The sequence below is a fragment of the Zalophus californianus genome, chromosome 3 (assembly GCF_009762305.2).
Source record: "Zalophus californianus isolate mZalCal1 chromosome 3, mZalCal1.pri.v2, whole genome shotgun sequence".
NCBI lineage: Eukaryota > Metazoa > Chordata > Mammalia > Carnivora > Otariidae > Zalophus > Zalophus californianus.
Window position 1 is genome coordinate 77,163,412 of NC_045597.1, and position 25,196 is coordinate 77,188,607.

Below are 25,196 nucleotides of genomic sequence, written 5' to 3' on the forward strand. Positions count from 1 at the left end.
AAAAACACAACTTGAAAATGTCTATTAACAGTAGAGTTTAACGTTCACAGTCAGTAAAATTACTGAAATATTTTGATGGATTTCTACTATCTTATTTTTCTCTATGAAAATTTACACTGGTTATCGAGCACAATCTCCGATGATCTGACAATCATTTTGTCAGTAAAATGGCCTCTTGAGCTCTGACACTCATAGCAAAGCCCTATAAAAATATTGTTGTTTTAAGAATAAAAAAGATGTAAGATTCCATTAAGGCCAAGGGTTCTTGTTAAATAAAATGCCCCACCTGGGTGAAGAGGGCGTCTATGAAGGGGTGTGACCCAGTATTGGGTGTCAGGTCCCAGAAGGGTGAATAGTACCCCTCAGCATTGAAACTCCCAGGAAAGGGTGTCAAGCTCAAGTGGAATGGGGAGGCATCTGTGTAGGAGAGAGGGTGGTGGTAGAGGTATGAGAGTGGAAACATGAAGGAGATTGAATAAGTAGAGGAAAGAGTAATGGGAGCCACATTCTTCATGTCAAGGAAGGGAGTACAAATATATACATACATATATATATATATATATATAGAGAGAGAGAGAGAGAGAGAGAGAATCAGGTTAAACCCTGTCATGTTGGATTGAATTTAAAATTTGTATGAACCCACGATGTTCCATGTGTACATGGGTAGGTAGAGAAATAAATGTTCATACAAAGGTGTGTGTGTGTGTGTGTGTGTGTGTGTGTGTGTGTGTGTGTGTGTTAGTTATATGTTCTCTGACTGGGTCTGGGAGTAGCAGCACATCAACAGCAATGAGCATGTCTGACACTTGACTCTTAGCTTCTAAATGCCGTTCCCCACGAAAAGGAAAGAGAGCTCCTTGGAGAGGTAGCTAGCTTCAGGGCCAGAGTAAGGAAAGAGCGTGATGAGCCCAGATGCTCTTGCGCCAGAAGATAAGGAAGGGCTCAAAGAATAATGAGGACAGGTCAAAAGACAGAAAAGCCAGCTAAAAAGGCCTCCCAGAAGCCAAATCCCTTGGCCAACTCCTTGCAAGCAGAGATTAACCGCATCTATTCTCACCTCTTGATTTAGTCTCTGATGCGCAGAAGTGCTTATTACATGGCTGTTGAACAGTTAAGTGATCTGTTTCCAGAAAAAAATCAGAAGTGCAGCCAGTAAAACAGCATTATTTAGATCCTGCATTACACCACACTGTCAGCTTAGTATTTATATGACATCTCAACTCTGGCTTCCCTTCCTTTGGTGTATCCTCTGCTGTCAATTCTAATGTGACTGTACCATCACGCATTCATTCTTTTGGCAAAAATCAACCAAGTGCCCGATTTTGACTCTGTTTTGCTCCCACCACTCACTCCAAGTGGGCTCGACACTTCTGAGCAATAGCAAGGGGCAGGAGAGCAGTCCCAGCAGGATGATGCCTTGATTAAATCCTTAGGTAGTTTACACAGAATACCAGGAGGATGAGCTCTGTAGTTCACAATGCCTTCCACATAATAGTAGTAGGTAGAATAAGCAGGACGATGTCATGACTCAAATTCATCCCCTCAAAGAAATGAGGGAGGAAGAATTTCCAAACCACTTCCAAATCACTCTTTTCATCTTCCCAAAGCTGGAATTAACAGGTCAAATGTTGCTCTGACCCTTAATCATCATTTTCTTAGTTGCAGGCTTAGCATTTACAGCTAGAACAATCAAAGTAGAACATGATTTAATCAGCTTTCTCTGGAACTTAAATTCATTTGGTCAATTTCCTATTGTTTTTGGCTTTCTTCATTCTGGAGGTCAAAAGATTGCAAAATATTTGATAGTTCTGCAAGCTTGTCTTTCTTTCTTTTCAGTTCTTAAAGTTTAATTAGCCTATATATCCTTTTGAATTTACCACATTAATTTTGTTTCAAGTAACTAACTTTGATAATTTTCCCTTCTTGTATGAAATAAATTACCCTCTGTCTTCCTTCTTTGGTCAGCACTGCCCCCACTCAACACCTTCTAAAGGCTAGCTGGGTGTAATAAGGAAAAACTCAGTTTTTCCTTCCTGTGTAGGGAAAAACTCAGCTCTCCCTATAATGTCTTTCCTCCTGTGAGGCTCCTGTAATTCACACAGAACACTTCACTTCCGAGATTTCTGGTCACCAAATGTGTGGAGGTTTTCCCCACACCCAGCTATCCTTAGACACCAGGAGGGTGTTGAAGAATTCAACTCAATTCTCACACTATCTACCCAGAGATACCATCAAATATCACAGACTAAAGGCTCAGTCCCGCAAGACTGTCCTGCCCCCACTGCCTTCAGATGCCAGTCACAAGTCCAGGTTGTCATCTCTGCTTCTGATTAACCAGCTATTTATCAGAGGTTCCAACAATCCCCTCCTTGGGTTTGACTGAATTGCTAAAGCAGCTCACAGAACTCAGGGAAACACTTACATTAACAGTGTATTAAAGAATATGGTAAAGGACACAGATGAACATCTAGATGAAGAGATACCTAGGATGCAGTCTGGGAAGGTCCTGAGTACAGGAATTTCTGTCTCCATGGAGCTGGGGTATGTCACTCTCCCAGTGTGGATGTTTTTGCTAACCTAGAAGCTCCCCAAACCCCCATGACTGGGATGTATGGAGGGCTCCTCATGTAGGCATGAACAATTATTAACTCCATTTCCAGCCCCTCTTCCCTATTTAGAGGATGGGGCGTGGGTAGGACTGAAAATTCTAAGCTTCTAATTATGGCTGGGTCTTTCTGGTGACTGGCCCCCATGAGGGAGTCATCCAGGAGCCCACCCAGAGTCACCTCATTAGAACAAAAGATGCTCCTAGTGCTCTTATCATTAGTACAAGGGTTTTAGGAGCTCTGGGCCAGGAACTGGGGGGAGGAACACTATATATTTTTTCAGTGATCTCATACTGGGGATGGATGGCACATACATTTCATCTTGCTTACTGTATTAGTTTCCTATTGCTGCTGTAACAAAACACTACATGTTTAGTAGATTAAAACAATACAAATTTATTATCCTCCAGTTCTGGAGGTAAGTAGGGCTATGTTGCTTCTGGAAGCTGTAGGGGAGAATCGTTTTTCTTACATTTTCCAGCCTCTAGAGGCTGCCCACATTTCTTGGCTCATGGTCCACATCACTCGGACTCAGCTTCTGTCATCCCACCCCTTCTTGGACTCTGACCCACCTGCCTCCCTCCTACACTGGGCCCACCTGGATGATCCAAGATAATCTCTCCATTTCAAGACCCTTAACCAAATCACATCATAAGTATTTCTGTAAAAAAATCAGTCAAGGAATTCACAAAATAAAAGGATGTAAAATATGACACCATATACCTAAAATGTGTTGGGGGGAGGAGGAATAAAGAATGGGTTTGAACTTAAGCAACCATCAACTTAATATAGACTGCTATATGCAGAAGATGTTATATATAAATATACTATGGTATATACTAATGGTAACCACAAATCAAAAACCACTAATAGGTATGCAAAGAATAAAGAGAAAGGAAGCCAAGTATATCATTAAAGAAAACCAGCAAACCACGAAAGCAAGAAAGAGAAGAAAGGATCAGAGAAAAACTATAAAAACCATAAAACAAGTAAAAAATAACAATAAATATATATCTGTCAATAATTACTTTGAATGTAAATGGACTAAACACTTCAAGGAAAAGAGATAGGGTGACAGAGTGGATAAAAAAAATAAGACCCATCTATATGTTGCCTACAAGAGACTTGTTTCAGACCTAAAGACACCCGCAAATTGAAAGTGAGGGGATGTAGAGACATCTATCATGCAAAGAGATGTCAAAAGAAAGCCAGAATAGCAGTACTTATATTGGACAAAACAGACTTTAAAACAAAGACAGTAACAAGAGACAAAGAACACTACATAATAATAAAGGGGACAATCCAACAAGAAGATATAACAATTGTAAATATTAATGCACCCAACATGGGAGCATCCATTACATAAAATATTTAATAACAAACATAAAGGAACTAATCAATAGTAATACAATAATAGTAGCGGAGTTTAGCACCCCACTTACATTGATAGATCATCCAAATGGAAAACCAGCAAGGAATAGTGGCTTTGAATGGCACATTGAACCAGATGGATTTAATAGGCATATTCATAAAATGCCATCCTAAAACAGAATACACATTTTTTCAAGTGCACAAAGATAATTCTCCAGAATAAATCACATACAAGGCATAAAAGAAGACTTGACACAATAAAAAAGATCAAAGTCATACCATTCATCTTTTCTGACCACAATGCTATGAAACTAAAATCAACCACAAGAAAAAAATCTGGAAAGACCACAAAAACATGGAGGTTAAATAACATGCTACTAAACAATGAATGGGTCAACCAGGAAAGCAAAGAAGAAATCACAAATTACATGAAACTAAATGAAAATGAAAACACAATAGTCCAAAACCTTTGGGATGTAGCAAAAGCAGTTCTAAGAGGGAAATGAAACCCAAAACCAGTAGAAGGAAGGATATAATAAAGAATGGAACAGAAGTAAATGATATAGAAACTAAAAACCAATAGAACAGATCAATGAAACCAAGAGCTGGTTCTTTGAAAAGATCAACAAAATTGACAAACCTCTAGTTAGAAACATTAAAAAAAAAAGAAAGGAAAATCATAAATGAAAGGAGAAATAGCAACCAATACCACAGAAATACAAAAAATAGAAGAGGGAGGAAATCTTCCAAATTCATTCTACAAGGCCGGTATTACACTGATATATTCATAAATCAATCAATGTGATACTTTATATAGAAAACCCAAAGCCTCCACCAAACTATTTACAGCAACAATGTCCACAATAGCTAAACGATGGAAAGAGCCCAGATGGCTATTGACAGATGAATGGATACACACACACACACACAGACACACACACTGGAATATTACGCAGCCATCAAAAAATGAAATCTTGCCATTTGCAACAACGTGGATGGAACTAGAAGGTATTATGCTAAGTGAAAGAAGTCAATCAGAGAAAGACAATTATCATATGATCTCACTGATATGTGGAATTTAAGAAACAAGGCGGAGGATCATAGGGGAAGTAAGAAAAAAAATGAAACAAGACGAAACCAGAGAGGGAGACAAACCGTAAGAGACTCTTGATCTTAGGAAACAAACTGAGGGTTGCTGGAGGGGTGGAGGGTGGGGGAATGCGGTAACAGGGTGATGGAAATTGGGGACAGTATGTGTTGTAATGAACACTGGGTATTATATAAGACTGATGAATCACAGACCTGTACCCCTGAAACAAATAATACATTATATGTTAATTAATTGCATTTAAATTAAAAAATAAATAAAAATTAAAAATAAATTGATAAACAAAAAAAGAAACTGAAGATGACACAAAGAAATGGAAACACATTCCATACTCACGGGTTGGAAGAACAAATATTGTTAAAATGTCCATATTACCCAAAGCAATCTACACATTTAACACAATCCCTATCAAAATACCAATGGTATTTTTCACGGAACTAAAACAAAAAATCCTAAAATGTATATGGAACCACAAGAGACCCCAAATAGCCAAAGCAATCTTGAAAAAGAAAAGCAAAGCTGGAGGCATCACAATTTCAGACTTCAAGTTATATTACAGAGCTGTAGTAATCAAAACAGTATGGTACTGACACAAAAATAGACACATAGATCAATAGAACAGAATAGAAAACTCAAGAAATAACCCACAATTATATAATCAATTAATCTTTGACAAAGCAGGAAAGAATACGCAATGGGAAAAAGTCTCTTTAACAAATGGTGTTGGGAAAACTCATTCACACAAAAGAATGAAACTGGACCACTTTCTTATACCATACACAAAAATAAATTCAAAATGGGTTAAAGACCTAAATGTGAGACCTGAAACCACTAAAAATTCTAGAAGAGAGCACAGGCAGTAATGTCTCTGACATCAGCCTTGGCAACATTTTTCTAGATATATCTCCTGAGGCAAGGGAAATAAAATAAAAAATTAACTGCTGGGACCACATCAAAATAAAAAGCTTCTGCACAGTGAAGGAAACAATCAACAAAACTAAAAGGCAACCTACAGAATGGGAGAAGATATTTACAAATGACATATCTAATAAAGACCTAGTATCCAAAATATATAAAAAACTGATAAACTCAACACCCAAAAGACAAATAATCCAATCAAAATGGGCAGAAAATATGAATAGATATTTCTCCAAAGAAGACACCCAGACACATGAAAAGGTGCTCAAATCACTCATAATTAGGGAAGTGCAAATCAAAACTACAATGAGATATCACCTCACACTTGTCAGAATGGTTAAAATAAAAAACACAAGAAACAAGAAGGGTTTGTGAGGATGTGGAGAAAAGGAAATCCCCTTACACTGTTGGTAAGAATGCAAACTGGAATAGCCATTGTGGAAAATGGTATGGAAATTCCTCAAAACATTAAAAATAGAACTACCCTACAATCTAGTAACTGTACAACTGGGTATTTACCCCCCAAATACAAAAACTCTAATTCAAAGGGATTCATGCACCCCTATGTTTATAGCTGCATTATTTGCAATAATCAAATTATGGAAGCAGCCCAAGTGTCTATTGATAGATGAATGGATAAAGATGTGGTATGTATATACAATGGAATATTATTCAGCTGTAAAATGAATGAAATCTTGCCATTTACAATAACATGGGTGGAGCTAAAGAGTATAATGGTAAGTGAAATAAGTCAGTCAGAGAAAGACAAATACTATATGGTTTCACTCAAATGTGGAATTTAAGAAACAAACAAATGAGCCAAGGGAAAAAAGAGAGAGAAAGGAGAAAAAGAGAGAGAGAGAGAGAGACCAAGCAACAGTCTCTTAACTATATATGATGGTTACCAGAGGCAAAGTGGGTGCTGGGATGGGTGAAATAGATGATGGATATTAAGGAGTGCAGTTTCATGATGTGCACTGGGTGATGTATGGAATTGTTGAAACATCACATTGTACACCTGAAACTACTCTAACATTGTGTATTAACTATATTGGAATTAAAATTAAAAAAAGATAAAATCTGTAACTTTCTGGAATGTCCTTCATCATGTTGATTTGTAACTCTTTTTTTTTTTTTAAAGATTTTATTTATTTATTTGACAGAGAGAGACAGCTAGAGAGGGAACACAAGCAGGGAGAGTGGGAGAGGGAGAAGCAAGCTCCCCGCTGAGCAGGGAGCCCGATGCGGGGCTCGATCCCAGGACCCTGGGATCATGACCTGAGTTGAAGGCAGACACTTAACGACTGAGTCACCCAGGCACCCCGATTTGTAATTCTTTATGTAAAAAACACACATAACTCTGTACCAAATGTTCCTTCCCTCGAGCCCTTCCCTTTGTGAAGATTGTGTATCAGAGGAAGTTGTCCTAACCTGAGCTCCAATAAAACTCTTAACTTTCTTTAAAAAAAAAGTAATAGACTGTTATAACTATGCTTTTTGTTTGTTTTGTTAGAGAGGCAGAGAGACTGAGCATGAGCAGGGTGTGGAAGAGAGAGAATCTTAAGGAAGCTCCACACTCATCATGGAGCCTGATGCAGGGCTCAATCTCATGGCCTTGAGATCATGACCTGAGCTGAAATCAGCTTGTTAATGGTAAGTCAGACACTTAACAGACAGAGACACCCATGCACCCCCATAATGATGCTTTTGTAAGCCTTATGGGAACCAATGCCAAAACCTATAGTAGATTCACAAAAGGTAAAGGAATCTAAGCAGAACACTATGAAAAATTATTAAATCCCAAAGGAAGAAAACAAGAGAGGAAGAAGGGAACGAAAGGAATTCCAAAACACAACCAGAATACAGTTAACAAAATGACAATCCTAAATTAATACCTACCAATAATTAAATGTAAATGGACTAAATTTTACAATCAAAAGACAGAGTGGCTTAATGGATAACACAACAAAACAAGAGTCAACTATATGCTGCCTACAACAGACTCACTTCAGCTTTAAGGATACATCTAGACTGAAAGTGGAGGGATGGAAAAAAGATATTCCATGCAAATGGAAACCAAAAGGATATTCTTATATCAGAAAAAACAGACCATAAGTCAAGGACTGTAACAAGAGATGAAGAAGGTCATTATATGATACTAAAGGGGTCAATTCATCAAGAGGATATAACATTAGTAAATATGCACCCAACATTGCAGTACCTACAGATCTGAAGGGAGAAATAGATAGCAATATAATAATAGCAGGGAAACTCAATATTCTACCTTCAACAATGGATGTATCATTCAGAAAGAAAATCAATAAGAGAAAAGTGTACTTAAATTGTACATTAGACCAGATAGACATTCGATCCAACAGCAGCAGATTATACATTGTTCTCATGTGGTATATTAAAACAATGGAATACTATTTAGTCTTAAAAAAGAAGAAAATCCTGTCATAACAACATGGATGAACTTGTAAGGTACAATGCTAGGTGAAATAGGTCATACAGAGAAAGACAAATTCTGCATAGTATGTCTTTATGTGAAATCTAAAAAGGGGGGAAATCAAATTCATAGAAACAGATAGTAGAAAAGTGGTTGCCAAGGCCTGGAGTATGGGGGGAAGTAGGAAGAGTTTGGTAAAAAGGTACAAACTTTCAGTTAAAAGACCTGAATAGGGTCTCAGGATCTACTGTTAACGTGGTGACTGCAGTTGATAACACTGTATTCTGTAATTTAAATTTGCTAATAGAATAGAATTTATTCTCTCTCACACATAAAGGGTAAATATGGGAGGTGATGGATGTGTTAATTCACTTGGGAGAAGTCCCTTCACAATGTATGTGTACATGATATCATCATGTTGTACATTTTAAATATCTTCCAATTTTATTTGTCAATTCTACCTCAATAAGCATGAAAAATTATAGAAAATATCGACTGTTAGTGAGGAGCAAGTGGATATGGAGCAGCTAGAACTCTCATATCCTGCTGGTATAAATTAGTAAACCACTTTGAAAAATTGGTGGTTTCTATGAAAGCTGAATATACACATAATATATGACTCCCATTCTGTTAGAGTCCACACTCAATTCCCACTGCCTCAACTCCCACTTAGTCTCTGCACCATTACAGTTTGGCCTCCACCATCATCATTCTATTGAAATTGCTCTCCATAAAGTCTCTAATAACTTTGTTATTAATAAATCCAATGCCCATTCTCAATTCTCATTCTACTGGAAAATTCTGTAACATTTGAGACTGTTGACCAACCCATAATTCTTAACACTACCTACCCTGAGGCTTAGGACAATTCTGTTTGTTTTATTACCTTAGAACTTTGACCATTCCTTTGGCACTTCTTACACTTAAATTGCACATTAGACCAGATAGACAATGCATCCTATGCTTTCTTGTTAAAAGTTGGTGTTTCTTGGAGTTTCATCCTTGGCATTATGTATATACTTAATATATGTTAAGCCTTTCATCCACTTCAGTACCTCTCCTTAGTGTTCCTAAAATAATTTCTTTAACTACTAATCTAACATCTCAGAGCTGTGAGATCAAGTCCTGTGTTGGGCTCCGCACTGGGTGTGGAGCCTCCTTAAGATTTTCTCTCTCCCTCTGCTTCCCCCTCAAATACATACATACACACATACTAATCTAACAGTTTACTTCCCTCTTTAAAAACCTGTGATTACGTACTGCATGGAGCACTGGGTGTTATACGAAAACAATGGATCGTGGATCACCACATCAAAAACTAATGATGTATGGTGACTAACATAACATAATAAAATTTAAGGGTTCAAAAACAAAAAACCTGTGATGGTTTTCAACCAGTCTACACAACAAAATACAAATGAGCTACTGGTATACCAGGCTCTTATACTTGATCCCTGACTACTTCTACAGCTTCATCTTCCACCCTTCCTCTCTTAATCTTATGTTTTAGTGACAATAAACTTCTCACTCAACAACATTTCTTCATCCTCATATTGCATCCCCAAATCATCTAAGTCCTGTCGAAGACTTTTCTGACCTCCTCAGGCCATTGTAAGTCTTTCTTCTGGATTTTTACAAAATTTTGACCCTGTGTCGCATAGAAACCTTATCACATTGTTACGTATATCGAGACCTCTACTGCCCTGAGAGTTTTGTAAATCCAATCTGTATTTGGCAGCTAGCACTGTACCTTACACGCAGTAGAAAACAACAATGTGTTCAATGATTTAATGGCCTCGGCAACTGCAAGATCCATGATACACAGCACATTGCTTATGTTAGTTGCTCAGTATCTGTTTAAAAAATTTATAGGCTAATAATTGGTATTACTTCAGTATTCACAGTAAAGGATGATAAATGGTGCATAGTAAGAAATTTTGCATTTTGGGGGATGTTGCAGTGATTTTAAAAATCTTTTAACTTAGGGGTTCCTGGGTGGTGCAGTCGGTTAAGTGTCCAGCTCTTGGTTTCAGCTCAGGTCATGATCTCAGCTTCGTGAGATTGAGCCCTGAGTTGGCTCCATGCTCAGCACGGAGTCTGCTTTCTCTCTTCCTTTCCCTCCACCCCTCCCACTTGTGCTCTCTCTTTCTAATAAATAAATCTTTTTTAAAAAGCTTTTAACCTTGTTGTGCTTTCATAACTTCATGCCAACATTTGGGAAGTAATATAAATTCAAACCCAAGTTTCTTTATCATTAATTATTCTCATAACTATTCTTTGCTTACCTCAGGTTTTTGTTTTTTCCAGTTATTTCTGGTTTTCTATACAACTTTTCTTTCTTGCTAGGATGCTAGTAAAAAATTTAGGCACCAAATGTAAGTTGTTCCAGTTCATAAGAATTTTTTCCTTAGAAACAGGAAGAATTATTTCATGAATGAATGTTTATAGTATTTTATCTGACTATATTCTAAAACATAGTGATAGATCGATGACATAAATTTACTCTTCAAATGATAGGATTTTTATAAAATTTTCTCTCATTTTTACAGTGATACTGAGTTTTCATATTACAGACAGGGGGTTCCTAGAATTTAATGAGAAGTTAAAGTAAGCATATTTGGGGCACCTGGTGGTTCAGTCAGTTAAGCATCGGACTCTTGGGTTTTGGCTCAGGTCATGATCTCAAGGGTCATGAGTTCTAGCCCCAGGTCTGTTTCCCCTCTCAGCAGGGAGTCCGCTGGAGATTCTCTCCCCCTGCCCCTCCATCCATTCATGTGCACTCTCTCTCCCCCGCTAAAATGAATAAATAAATATTAAAAAAATAATATAAGTATATTTATGTAAAGATGGATTCTGGGAATAGTCCCAGAATAATCAGTGATTGTCTTATCTATTTTCAAATACCCGCAAAGAGACTCACTTCTCAATTTTTTATATCTTATGAGCTTTTGATCTTTGTTCCTTCTAAATCACACAAAAGATTAGATAATAAATTTTTGTTTGGGTTCAGCAGAAGAAAGGATAAAGTTGGTCGAGTTGATCCTCTGACTTGTCCAGAGTAAGACTATGTGAGCCTTTAGAAATATGTATAGAAACCAGTTCTGGGTATACTTCATTTAATGAAATTCATATTTCCCAGCATCTTGCTATAGAATAAATTTAATTTCAACTGAATTATATCTTCTATTGATTTCCAAAACAAGTTAAAAATATATTCTCCTAGAAGAAAAATCCCTTTAATATAATTACAGTTATAAATAAGCAAAAATCCTCTGAAAATAACTTCTTTGATAGAAAACTTGTTTTCTGATGGAAATGGATAATTCCATTTAGACATTAAAAGCAATCCTAGGAATGATCCCAAGTACCACCTAAGAAAAATCTTTAATAAATGTAAATATACAATATACAGATGCTCTGGCAATTCTACAATGTGCACATTTTTTTGGCTCATAATTTTCCCCCTGTATCATTGCAATACCTAAAAGCAGAATAAGTTTCCTGAGTTTTCCATAGGCTTACGAAGTAATGCCCCCACTTTCCCTTTAACTTACATTTTTCAAATGTATTGCCATATTTGTACAACAGAATCAGCACGATATCTTTCATGAGAGGAAATAAACACAAATAAGTATGACATGTTCAATCTTCATTTAAGTAGCAAAGTCATCTCAGTGTATGACAAAATATTGGTTACTGCCCAAGAATGACTGAAATTGATAGAACATATTTGAGTTTACTACCCTTTTCCATTGACTGAGTTCAAAATTTTTAATTTATCAGTTTGATAATATATTTATATTATTAATATAACAAATAAGTTACATAATTTGCAATGTTTTAAAGTAAATTTAAAGTAAATTAAAACATTGCAAATTATGTAACTTATGTATTTTAAAAACATTTTAATTCAACATAATTTTTAGAAAAGTGAACAAATTATAACAAATTATAATTGTACAGAATTTACCAATTTATATTCTGTTTCTAACATCTCTTTATGTTCCATGGGTTTATTGGTGTTTATGAGCCACACGGTTTAGATTATTCTAGTTTTATAGAATGTTTTGATATTTACTAGAACAAGCTTTCTCTTGTTATTCTTTGTTATTAATGAAGCTAACATGAAGTCTTTCCATCCAGCTGTATATACCCTTTTACTCAGGATTCCTTTCAGGACTGCCAGGAAAGTATATTTCAGCAAGTTGAGAGTCCTTGGGAATTTGCATATTATTGCAATATGAAGTGTGATTCTTCTTCTAATACATTTTCTAACTAGTTTGGACTAGAGTATGGGGGTGTGCTAAACATGACATTTTGTACCTCATTTTATTAACTAACATATTGTAAACTTTCGTATTTGTTTTGGTAGTTTTTCATTTAATTCTTCTGGACTTTATAACACAATAACTATTTGCAAGTAATTCTTTTCCCTCAAATCATCTGCTATTTAGCTACTTCTATCCCTTATTTAACTAGTGGTCTTACTGCATTTGTCAAACTTTCAGGAAAAAAAAGGTAGAATACAGTAGTGATATCAGACATACTTTTCTTGTTTTTGTCTTCGAAGGAAATGCCTCTAGGGTTTCAGTAGTAAGCGCGTTTTTGGCTGCTGGTTAGTGGTAAATATTCTTTATCATGTTAGGGAAGAATGCTTGTCAACTATTTCTTTTTACAACCATCATATATGATATCCCATGTGGTGTGGTCGAGTGAAAAAAGGGCTGATTTCAAATCAAATGAAATGGATGCAAATTCTAATTCTTATTTTCTCACTCTGTGATCTCAGAAAAATTTTAAATTTCTGACAATTCAGTTAAGGTACACCTATATTTATAGAGTAGTGCCTATCATGTGGTAGCAGGAGACAAGGTACTAGGAAAAAAATATACAGACCGGCTTCTTCTCTACCTTGTAAAGTAGAGCTAATAAAAGAACCCAGGGAAGGAAATAGGAGAGAAGGCACCGCAAGAGAACAGCAGTTTGAGAGAGACAGGAAGAGACTGAAGGAGCATAAAAGACTCAGGAATTATGAGATGCTATGTCCTTTAGCAGCACAGATAATACAACAAAAAATGAGAAAAGATTAGCATGGTACTTTAAAAAGATGACACACAACTTGATGAAGAATTTTGTATTTTCAAGCTACGTATTTGAAATCATTCATAATATACTGCAAAGACAAAAAGAATAATCAGGCCATAGTGCCCAGAACACCTGGAAGGTTAAAAGGAAGGAGGAATGATTTGCCCTCTTATATATATGAAAACAATAATAAATTTAGCATAATTAAAATTGGGTTCTAAAACACTGTCAAAAGAAGTAACAAACAGGTAGATGAAGCACATAGCTCTGAAGTAGATTCAACTCATAAGAGCTTGTTATATGATAAAGGAAGCATAGTAACTAATGGGAAACACAGGATTATGCAATTAGAAGGATATGCAGCAAAAGTGATATCGAGTTACATCTGAATCGTTATATTAAGGGTAATTTCTTGTTTCTCAAGTCTTTTGTCTTTCAAAAATGCATACAAAACCCATAAACAATAAAAGTTTTCAAAACCAAAAAACAGATTATTCTGTAAATGGTGTTCATAAAACTGGGTGTTTGGGGAGAGGAATCAAGTTAAAACCTCTCCTCGTATCATAAATAATCTGAATGGTGGTCCCTTAATTTGCTACTTGGAAAAGGTGGCATTATAAAGAGACGTTATATATGCTTTATACGTTTGTAATGCTTTATACATTTGAAAGTACTTTACACATTCTAAAGCACTACACAAAGTTGTTATCGCTGTTACAATCATCACCATTTTCTACTACCCAGACATTAAAAGCAGAATTTCCAGAGTATTTCCAGAGTATTTGAATGTGCTTCTGTATATATATCACCAATAGTGTGGTGAAACTCAGACCAGGTGATTCAAGCAGTATATATTTGGGGATTAAAAGTAAGGGCATCAGGTTGACCAGCATGAGGAGCCTACATTAAATCGATTGGTCCATATTGTTTTTTATTTATTTCTATTTTATTTATTTATTTATTTATTAAGATTTTATTTATTTGACAGAGAGAGAGAGGGAGAGTGCACAAGCAGAGCGGCAGGCAGAGGGAGAGAGAAAAGCAGGCTCCCAGCTGAGCAGGGATCCTGATCCTGAGATCATGACCTGAGCCGAAGGCAGATGCTTAACCGACTGAGCCACCCAGGCGCCCCAGTCTATATTGTTTTAGACAACTAACAGCTGAGAACTATAGAAGAGATCAGATGCTTTTGCTGCCACTCACTTGGACATTTGCATACAAAAAAAGGTCAATGTTCTATGAACCACATCTACATCTCAGAAAATTGGAGGAAACAACTTTAAGGATATGCAATTTATTCAAGTGCATTTGCAAAGAAATTGAGAATTTGTGAGGGAATGTCATGGTCCATTCAGTATCAGAGCCTATGAACAAAATAACAGATTAACAAATTTTTGATGAGTAATCTTGGATCCAACTACCCATCTGTAAATCCTACAGTGATTTTGTGTAATCAACCTAGTACTGAATTTGTGTTCCTTCTTGATCATAGCTAATTTCATACACATATGTGAAAGTTCTCTTTCATTTCTTCTCACTTTTTAGGACCACAAAGTATTTAACCGGGTACCTAAATTATGTGCAAGGCACTGTGATATGGCTGGAGATTAAAAAGAAAATTACAAAGCTCTACTGGCCCCTCAAGAAGTTTCTCTGACATAAAAAGATACACTAATAGTACAGACAGCTTTGAGAGGTCAGAATGAGGCCTGATTAAAGTGTATTATTAGAGAAATTGGAGAATGTCTCTCAGAGGGTGTGGGATTTGATCTGGGCCAAGATAGAAAGGTAGGACTTAAGTTCATTTTTAAAGAGTTTTAGATTATTTAATGGAATGGCAATGATGAGCTTTGTCATAGAAAGATTACCATGGAGAAAGACATTGAAGAGTCTAATATTAATTCTTTTTTTTCTTATAAACTTATGTGGTTTTTTTTGTTGTTGTTGTTTTGAAGATTTTATTTATTTATTTGACAGAGAGATAGAGAGAGCACAAGTAGGCAGAGTGGCAGGCAGAGGGAGAGGGAGAAGCAGGCTCTCCGCCGAGCAGGGAGCCTGACGCGGGGCTCAATCCCAGCACCCTGGGATCATGACCTGAGCCGAAGGCAGATGCTCAACCGACTGAGCCACCCGGGCGCCCCTCTAATATTAATTCTTAAGACAAGATAAATAATCCCCTCTGTGTGTCTCATTTTTTTTTTTTTTTTTGAGTACGGTTATCTTTGAAATTCTGTTATTTCATACATTGTGCAGATAGAATATCTGAAATTGGTCTAACTTCCACGTTTGACGGTTGCATACAGTTCAAGCCTATGGCTATATAGCAATGGTGACTCGTGACCAAACAGCTTTAGTTACTGATTTAGTTATGGTTTTAATTCCCTGCTCATTATGCTAACAGCAACTACAACATCCATGCAGAGACCCATATTCGACCGAGGGAGTGATGATTTTTGTCTCAGTTTGACTTTCCCTCGTATTTTTACAGTGAGAAGTTTCACAGGATGACAAGTACTCTCATGTTATGCTCAACACAGAATAAAGAACACTTTGGCCAAAGGAGTTCATAATTTTGTGCCAAGTTTAAACTGAGCGTCTAAGTAACATAAATAATCGCAAACAGTACATTGTGTGTGTGTGTACACAATTAGAAAATCGTACCTTGAACTTAATCTTAACTAAAATCAAGATTCTTACCCAGTCTGACTCCTAGGCTAATGTTCTTTTCCACTGTCTTACAGTCCCTCTAAAAGTCGGGTTTTTTTAAACAAGTAACACTTTAACAAATAAATTAGGTTGGTTTATAAATTACAAGAAATTATCTGCATTAGCATTCGTGAGAAAAAAATTATGTTACCCAAAGACATTATCAGTTTTATACTATTGGTGGAAAAGGGAAACAAGTAAATACATTTATATGTGAGCACATTTACTTTGTTATAATACCCCCACAACAGGAGTGTGAATCTCGTATCTGGGTTAAGCTGATGAAAATCACTACGCAAGACAAGAGCTTGCGAGACCCTGTGCTTTTGTTTTCTTTATTTCCCAATTGTTAAAATATGTTTAAATCACTTACAGAAAAATTTTAATAGAAAGGAAAGTTGAAGGACTATCTTTGAGATAGAAATTAAAACTATGGTGCGATCTGTATCTCTAGACACCAGTGATAATAGGATTTGTGTTCCTGATACCAGGGATAATGAAATTCCTGTGTACTTGGAACAGCTTGAGGTTTATCTTCCTCCTCTCAACTCAGGCTTAATAATATCTTGACTTCTTAGGAGGAAAATGCCATTAAGTTAGTGCATGTTCTTACCGTCTGTGACCTCTGGATCAATCCCACTCTATTATGGCTAAGACATAAATCAAACATTTCAATTTGGTTTTTAGACTGGCAAGCACTGATGTAACATAATTCTTTTCAGAAAGATAGAAATAATTTGAGAAAATGTCAAGGTGCTGCTTTAAAATGCTACCGTGTCATGTTTTCCTTTTAATCCTAATTTCCATTGGTGTGAAAAATGGATGGCAAAGAGAGGGAGGCAGCATCAGTAATCAACATCAGATCACTGACAATGTGATGACCATGTGGGCCAGGCTTAGGCAAGGGCAGGGATGGAGCACACGAGGCTGCCAGCCTGCTCTCGGGCCACCAGCATGGGTCTCTGCAAAGGCAGGCAGAAGACAAATGGCGAAACATTGCTAAGTGTAGGTGTCAAGCATGGTAGACAGGTACAGCGAAGAAGCGAAAATCTCTTCCGCCATCTATGGGTCAGATAAAATTTCACCGCCTTCACGCTTATGTGCTCATGTCCTGTGGGCAGAATTCATTCCTTTGGGCTCGGGACCGATTTTGTTAGAGGCTCCCGGCAGTTGACAACACACTGCCTTTTTCTGAGGAAACAACCAGAGGGAGCCCAGAGGGAGCCGAGCAAACAAAGGAGAGACTGAGTTCAAGATCCCCCAAGACCTTGGTAGCTTTTGGGGGCACCTGCCTGTGCCTGTCTCTCAGCGATTCCCGGAGACAAAGTATGTTGCTCGGATCTAAGAACAGACTCATCTTAAAATGCACTATTGTAACGGTTGCTAAACATATGATAGAAATTCTTCTTTCATTTTCTACTGCAGTAAAATATTTTTTATTATTTTTTTTAAAGATTTTATTTATTTGACAGAGAGAGACACAGCGAGAGAGGGAACACAAGCAGGGGGAGTGGGAGAGGGAGAAGCAGGCTTCCCGCTGAGCAGGGAGCCTGATGCGGGGCTCCATCCCAGGACCCTGGGATCATGACCTGAGCTGAAGGCAGATGCTTAACGACTGAGCCACCCAGGTGCCCCTGCAGTAAAATATTTTTTAAATAAAACCCCTGCCCAATTTAATAAAACTCACATCTGTGGAATTGTGAAACATTCTAGCAGAAAGTATTCTAGTACAAGTGATTTGTTTTGGCTAAATTTGATCTCTTCAATAAATGAGCAGGGATTGACACAGACAGAAATGATTTCAATTTCAGTAGTTTACATGTCATTTTTTCCTTTTGAATTAATTTCATTTTAGAAATGTAATGCTATTCAACATATTTGCTAGTAAGACGAGTAATGAGATATGGGTAATGAGGTTAACTGGGGTAGCCTGCCTCTTCCCTTGGTCTCCCCCTGTCTCTGTGTTTGAGGGCCAATTTCAGATTTCACCCAGGGAGCTCCTGAGAGGCTTGAGAACCACTATAGGAGGACTATAAGTTTAATTCTGATATTCAATAGTACAATTCTGCTTTGATTACTTATACCCTTTTTTCCCCCAAATAAAAGTATCTAAAGAAATTTAACTTTCAGCATTAATGTTTTTTTTTTTTTTTTAGCTTGGAATCATTAATCTTATCTTGTTAAAATTACATTCATTAAATGCACTAAAATATTTTATATTCAAGTAAATAAATAACCATAAAGGTTTTGAAAAAGAATCTGGGTCATTAAAAATTAAAGATGCCTTGTTTAAACATATTTACTGATAAGACTCATGGATATCATTTTATAACCATGAACACTAGAACTAAAACTAATATTGTATATTAGTTTTATAGAAGGAAAGGGAAAAAGAGAATTAACCACTTTACTGCACTGATTTCTTTTAATGTCCACTTTCCTGACTAACGGATTTAGCTATTATGATGACCAACACAGAATATTCTAGAACCTTTATGTTTGGCATCAGTTGTTACAATTTCCTCAATATGACTTTATATTCAATTGATGTCATACATAGAAATTATGTAAAATTCTGTTACATGGAGCTGCAGTTCTAAGAGTGGAGCTACCCTGGTGAGCTACTCAGGATCTGGGGTCTCTGGAACCCATCCACGCCAGGCACATCAAAGTTGTTTAAGGCTTGGTTTCATTGCGTTCAGATTAGTTCTCTTGTCGACATTTAACCTCTGTTTGAAGTCTCCAACTTCTTTGGCATCCTTGTGTTTTCCTTTTGTGATTTTTTACTTGTTTTCCCCTGTAATTTGATCTTGGCATTTTAAGATATGTTACTGGTGGTTGGCTTTACTGTTTCCTATAGTAAAATATTAAGTATGATGAGGGGATAAGTGCACTGAAGTGATAGTATGTAGAAGTTAATGAACCTGACATTACTCTATGTTGGGGATCTAAGCAGAGAAAGTCTTCTAAACTCTGCTAATTTGGCAAATTATAGTTTTCAGTCCACCCTGACTAATGACTGTATAGGTGATAGGTAGGTTATTATAATTTAGGTAGGGAATTGTGTACTAGCAGTTACATGTTCAAAATTCTATAGCTCCCTGCAAATGTTGAGAGCCCTATCTGACTTTATCATTTCAGTACCAAAGCTCTTGAAATCTTCCTTTATAGTCTTGTTGCTTCTTTGGCATGTATGCATTCAAGAAAGGATACCGGTTTATATATGAATAAAATAAAAACAAAACTAAATTCTTACATACAGAGAGATCTTTCAAACTCAGAAAAAATTAGAGCATAAATTAATTAACAACATCCAGCCTTATAATGCATGGGACATTGCCAAATCAAGGGATCAAGCTCACATACATATGAGAATTACATCATTTATAACATCTCACTTTGAGAAGAATGACCCAAAGTCCACCCATCATCGTTTGATCAAGTGTCGGCACTTTCTGCAGAATAATCTTTTTGTGGATCTTCCCTTTTGATCCATGAATATAAGTATGTGTTCATCTAATTTTGTTGAAAGGGGCACTAAAGCACCCTGAATTAGCAACAGGTCCCTAATGTGGAAGGAGACACCATGCATGCTGACTCTATCTCACTAGAAAGCGCAGGCTCTGGACAGGGGCAGCAATAGCAGGAAAACATTTGCTGGTCTCTGTAAATAGCTATCCTAAGTTGAAGTGGACTCAGCTGCTGGCACAATTTAGTTTAATGCAATTGAAATTTATAATATCCCACACTTGTTTTCAGTGCTATACAAGACAAGAGCACAAAATATACTATCACTTCACATTCACATAGTTTATAAAGTTAATTCATATACACTTCTAACATAATGCCCATCTGCATTCATTCAAGATGTATTTACCAAGTGCCAAACATGTGCCAAGATGGCCAGGTGACTGATAGAACTCATGGTGCCTGGTGCCAAGGGACTTTTAAATTTGGCCATCCTCCGCACCTGCGGGGCCCTGGGATGGCTTCTTTCTCCCAGGCCATTCTAAGGGTCTCTTTCCTACTTAATTTCTCTCTACATTCTGCATACCTGAGGGGCACACTGCGGGTGGAGGCAGGCCCTTTAGTCAGGAGGCATCCCTGAGAGATCCCATAGTTTATAATTTGAGGACTTCAATCTCAGTTCATTCTCCAAAAAATATTAAAATAAATTTAGAGATAAAATGAAGGTGATGTTCAGCACATGCATACCATATGCTGTGCTAGTTAAGTGAAGGTGTCCAAGGGAACTAAATACTATGGTGATGCTGTAAAAATATGGTTTTTGTAAATCTTAAAGAAGAAATCACAACTTATATTTGGCTAATTTAAATATATTATGTATTTATAGTATTTAAATATAATTTATAATAACAATTTATAATATGTGTTTATATTAAATATATGTTAAATATATTAATACATTTTAAGCTATATTTCGATTGGATTGGTATTTTACCTCTTTGAATATGGAAAAATGTAAATACTTATTTATGTCAACAAAATAAATAATGTGCCTAGTGGCTACAGAACAACGGCAGGAAAGAAATACTTGCATAGAAAGTGAAGGAGACTCATCAGAGGAAGCCATGTCAGACTGATTGCTACAACTATTGTCCTGGATATAGCCCGTGCCTATATCACACCTTCAGGATGCATGTAAAGAACAGACTGACCTACCTGTGATGTTCACTGCAGTATTTTTCTCACTATGACTATCTAGCAAAATTAAGACATTTTTATATTAAATGAATATTTTTTCAAAAAGTATACAAAATATTATCAAAGCATATAAAATTACCCAGCTATCTTGAAAACATGAGGATGTTTAAAACAGACTACGAATTCCTTAGGACTACTAGTGTTTTATCTGCTCAAATCTTTTGTTAAATGTTGAGTGTGGACATGAATTTATTGTATATTAAAATGAAATTTTTAAAAGAATGAGAAAGTAGCACCTGGATGGTTACTATTTATGGATTAATGAGATTAGAAAATGTGATTTATAGAATTTTACATATTAATGGATTAAATAATTACACACTTTTGACTCAGTCAACCACAAACTCGAGTGATACAATTTTCTCACATGTAGAGGTAGTGAATAACATAAAAAATTGCAATAGAAAATCAAAAAACCCAACACCCTAATAGTTCATAGTGAAATTAAGAAAGAGTAAATGTATAAATACTTTGCTACTAAGAATTCTGATCTGGACAGAAAACAAACATTAACTCCATTGAAAGAGGCTTCCACCAATACAATATGGATGAAGTGATACAACAAAGAGATCAAGAACATGCTTACCAGGAAAGGAAGCTACTTACTGGGGAAAACCACATCACTTTAAGAATCCAAATTGTAAGAGCAAAATTCACAAGGAGGATGATGAGTAAAAGAAGAACGAATAAGTAGAGGCAACGCTTTCTCCAGCCATAAATGCCAATTTTGTAGACACACTGGTTCTCTGGCCTCTGTATGTGGGTGCCTTCTGTGGTTGTAGTGTACTGTTCACGAACCATCTGCCACGGGGTAGGGAGGAGGGTGGGAAAGGGAGAGGGAGGCGATAAGGGAGAGAGGGAGGGTCAGAGAGACACAGAGACAGGGAAGTAGAGAGAGAAAGGGAGAGATGGAGTGTGGAGAGATAGAGAGAGGGAGGAGAGGAAGGAGGGGGAGAGGGGGAGGGGGAGAGAGGGAGGAACATAGAGAATTTGTTTGTCAATACTGATTTACTACAAGTCCGACAAGATAATACTTTTTACCCCAATAATAAATTTCCAGAATTAAGATGAGTTTTAAAAAGAACTGAATATTACTTTGAAACCTGTCACTATTTTAAGCACAGAGTGATATTTAATCTATCATTCAAAATAGTTTAGATACTGCCAATTCATCTGAAATCCAATGACCATTTTTTCAGATTTTAACCAATACATTTAATATATATAGACAACTTTCAAAATTCTGCAGGGCTAATCTTGGAATTGAAGCATCACCCTAAAATAATCGACTTACCAAGTTTTTATAAGATTCAGTGGGAGGAAAATCAAGCTGATACCTATGTGTTTTTCTAAAAATGGAATCCAATTATTTAGTTTTTATGTCAAATAATTAAATCACATCTTTCTTCAGTTGCTAAATTACTCAGAATTAAATGTTCTCTTCAAGATACCTACCACACTAATTTTTGCCTATAATAAATTTCCCCAGTATTGACCTACTTCCGAGAACAATCAGAATGTATACATGCATACAAATGTTTACAAGTGTTCATTGTTTTATGTAAACTAGACTAAGAGTTTTCATAATAATTTCAACTCTATGAGGAGATTTTAAAGAATTATTTTTTATTTCACTTCACAACAGTGGAAAGAAGAAAGTGGTTTTAATTTAAAAGTGAAGATTAGAGATTATTAAGACTTTCCTGATTGTAAATGCAGTAAAATGATGAATCAGAACATAAAGTATTCTCCTCTGGGATTTTTTTTTATGCAAAGGTCTTATGTTTATTTTTAGGAATGGTTTGGAGATGCCCTTATTAAAAGAGGTCATAGTCTGAAATAATTCTTTAAATCTCTCTCCCACTCAACAACTGGATTTTCCTATGTTCTATTTGATTATACAAAACTGTGCTATTCATCACATAGGATTTTCAAATACTCAGGACAATCTATATTATTCAAAACCTAAATGCTTACTGATGTCATAACTGGCATAACATATTTGCTCATTTCTTTGAGCTCCTCAGTCTTCCTGACATTAGAGTCTACCTCATGCATGCAGTTCCTCCAAAGTCCAAGGAGTCATCCTTGCTTTTTCTCTTTTCCCTTCAAATTTCTCATATCTTATCGGCTCTGCCTTAATATGTATCCCGAATGTGCCCACTCCTCTTGCCCCCACACTAGTTCAAGCCACCACAACCTCTCTTACCTGCACTCCTGGGAAACAGGTTTCCCTTCTTTCCTTCCAGAAACCATGCTCTACCCGGCAGCCAAATACGCTAAATGAAAGCTAGCTCCTATCATTCTGTTCTTTCAAACCTTCTAATGGCTCTTCCCCACACTGAGAATATCTGAACTCCTCTGTCACCTGCCAGAGCCTCCACGAATGGCCTTTGCTTACTTCTTCAACATCATCTACTACTACCATTTTGTCTTTTGCTCACAATGCTCCATCTACTCTTTAATCGACCAGGTTAACTCACCTCAGGACTTCTGTCCTGGGCATTCTCTCCACCTGAAACACTCTGCTGGCTCCTTTGTATCTTTCAGTGGCAGCTCATATGTCATTTCTTCAGAGAAGTATTCTCTGGGCACTCAGGTCACTTTCCATTGCCTCCGGCTATTACACTTATTTCAAAGTGCTTATTATTATCTGTAATAATGGTGGCAACTCCAGAATTTCTGTGAGGCACAGGCTGAGAGACTGCAGTTGGATTGGGAAGGGTGGGCAGGGGGTCTGAATTTATAGCAAGTGTACTACTTTACAGCATCGTTACAGATCGGTAAGAATAGCCTTCCAAGAATGTGTGTATACAGGGTTTCCAACTGCTACATATTTCTATTCCTACATAGAGTTTCCTATTGCTGGTGTAACATATTATCACAAATCTGGTGGCTTAAACCAACACAATTTTATCTTACAGTTTTGGAGGTCAGAAGTCCAAAAATGGGTCTTTGGGGGCTAAAAATCAAAGTGTGGGCAGGTTTGTATTCCTTCTGGAGGGTCTAGGGAAAATCTGTTCCTTCTTTTTTCCAGCTTCTGGAGGCTGCCCACACTCCTTGGCTACAACCTCTGTTTATGTTGCCTCAGCTCCTTCTCTGACTCTAACCCTGCCGCTTGCCCTTCATAAACACCTTGTGATTACACTGGGCCCACTGGGGAATCCAGGACAATGCCTCCATCGCAAAGGCCTTAACATAATCACAACTGCAAAATCCCTTTTATCATATAAGTTTCCAGGGATTAGGACATGAACATATTTGGAGGTCATTACTCTACCTTGCATAGAAAGCTTTTGCTCACACTTACATAAAATGGGAAAAACCTTAATTTCCATTTAAGACAATTTTGTTGTGGCTTACAGGAGAGCCAGTAGCAATTCCATTATGAGGGTAGTCCTTAACTCCCCCTATTTTTTAAAAAATTTTATTTTATGTTATTATGTTACATTAGTCACCATACAATACATCATTAGTTTTTGATGTAATGATCCATGATTCATTGTTTTCGTATAACACCCAGTGCTCCATGAAGTACCTGCCCTCCTTAATACCCATCGGTCCTGGGAATCTGTTTTGATTATTCACCTGTTTATTGACTCCTCCTCCTTCGAATGTAAACTCTATGTGAGTCTTGTTCGTTGCTATGTCCCTAAAATAGGGTAACTGACAAATAATAGGCACATAATAGAGGCCTTAAGTGAATGAGTGAATGAAAAAACTGAAAAAAAAACAAACTATTGAATTTGAAAAACACTACTTGAGCTATCTACCTGCCAGGGACAATGATAACAAGTGGGGCTAGATAGATGGAGCGAGTCCTCTGAGTTACAGACTAAATAAAACATTCTATGACTTATGAACATACTGAATCCATTAAGAAAAGATTTAGTAATTGTGGTCTAACACTTTTTTTTTTATTATGTTATGTTAATCACCATACATTACATCATTAGTTTTTGATGTAGTGTTCCATGATTCATTGTTTGCATATAACACCCAGTGCTCCATGCTGTACATGCCCTCCTTAATACCCATCACTGGGCTAACCCATCCCCCCACCTCCCTTCCCTCTGGAACCCACAGTTTGTTTCTCAGGGTCCATAGTCTTTCATGGTTCGTCTCCCCCTCCGATTTCCCCTCTTCATTTTTCCCTTCCTGCCATCATCTTCTTCTTCTTCTTCTTTTTAACATATAATGTATTATTTGTTTCAGAGGTACAGGTCTG

General features: G+C 36.8%; 1 protein-coding gene across 3 annotated transcripts in view; it reads right to left on the reverse strand.

Annotated features, from left to right (window-relative positions):
• Positions 1 to 25,196, reverse strand: part of SGCG (sarcoglycan gamma) — a 126,400-nt gene that overhangs the window by 50,403 nt on the left and 50,801 nt on the right. For all 3 annotated transcript variants that reach the window (XM_027591103.2, XM_027591105.2, XM_027591104.2), the window contains one exon: positions 21,575 to 21,769. In XM_027591103.2, coding sequence (XP_027446904.1) covers positions 21,575 to 21,769 — 195 coding nt within the window. The remainder of the gene's footprint in view (positions 1 to 21,574; positions 21,770 to 25,196) is intronic.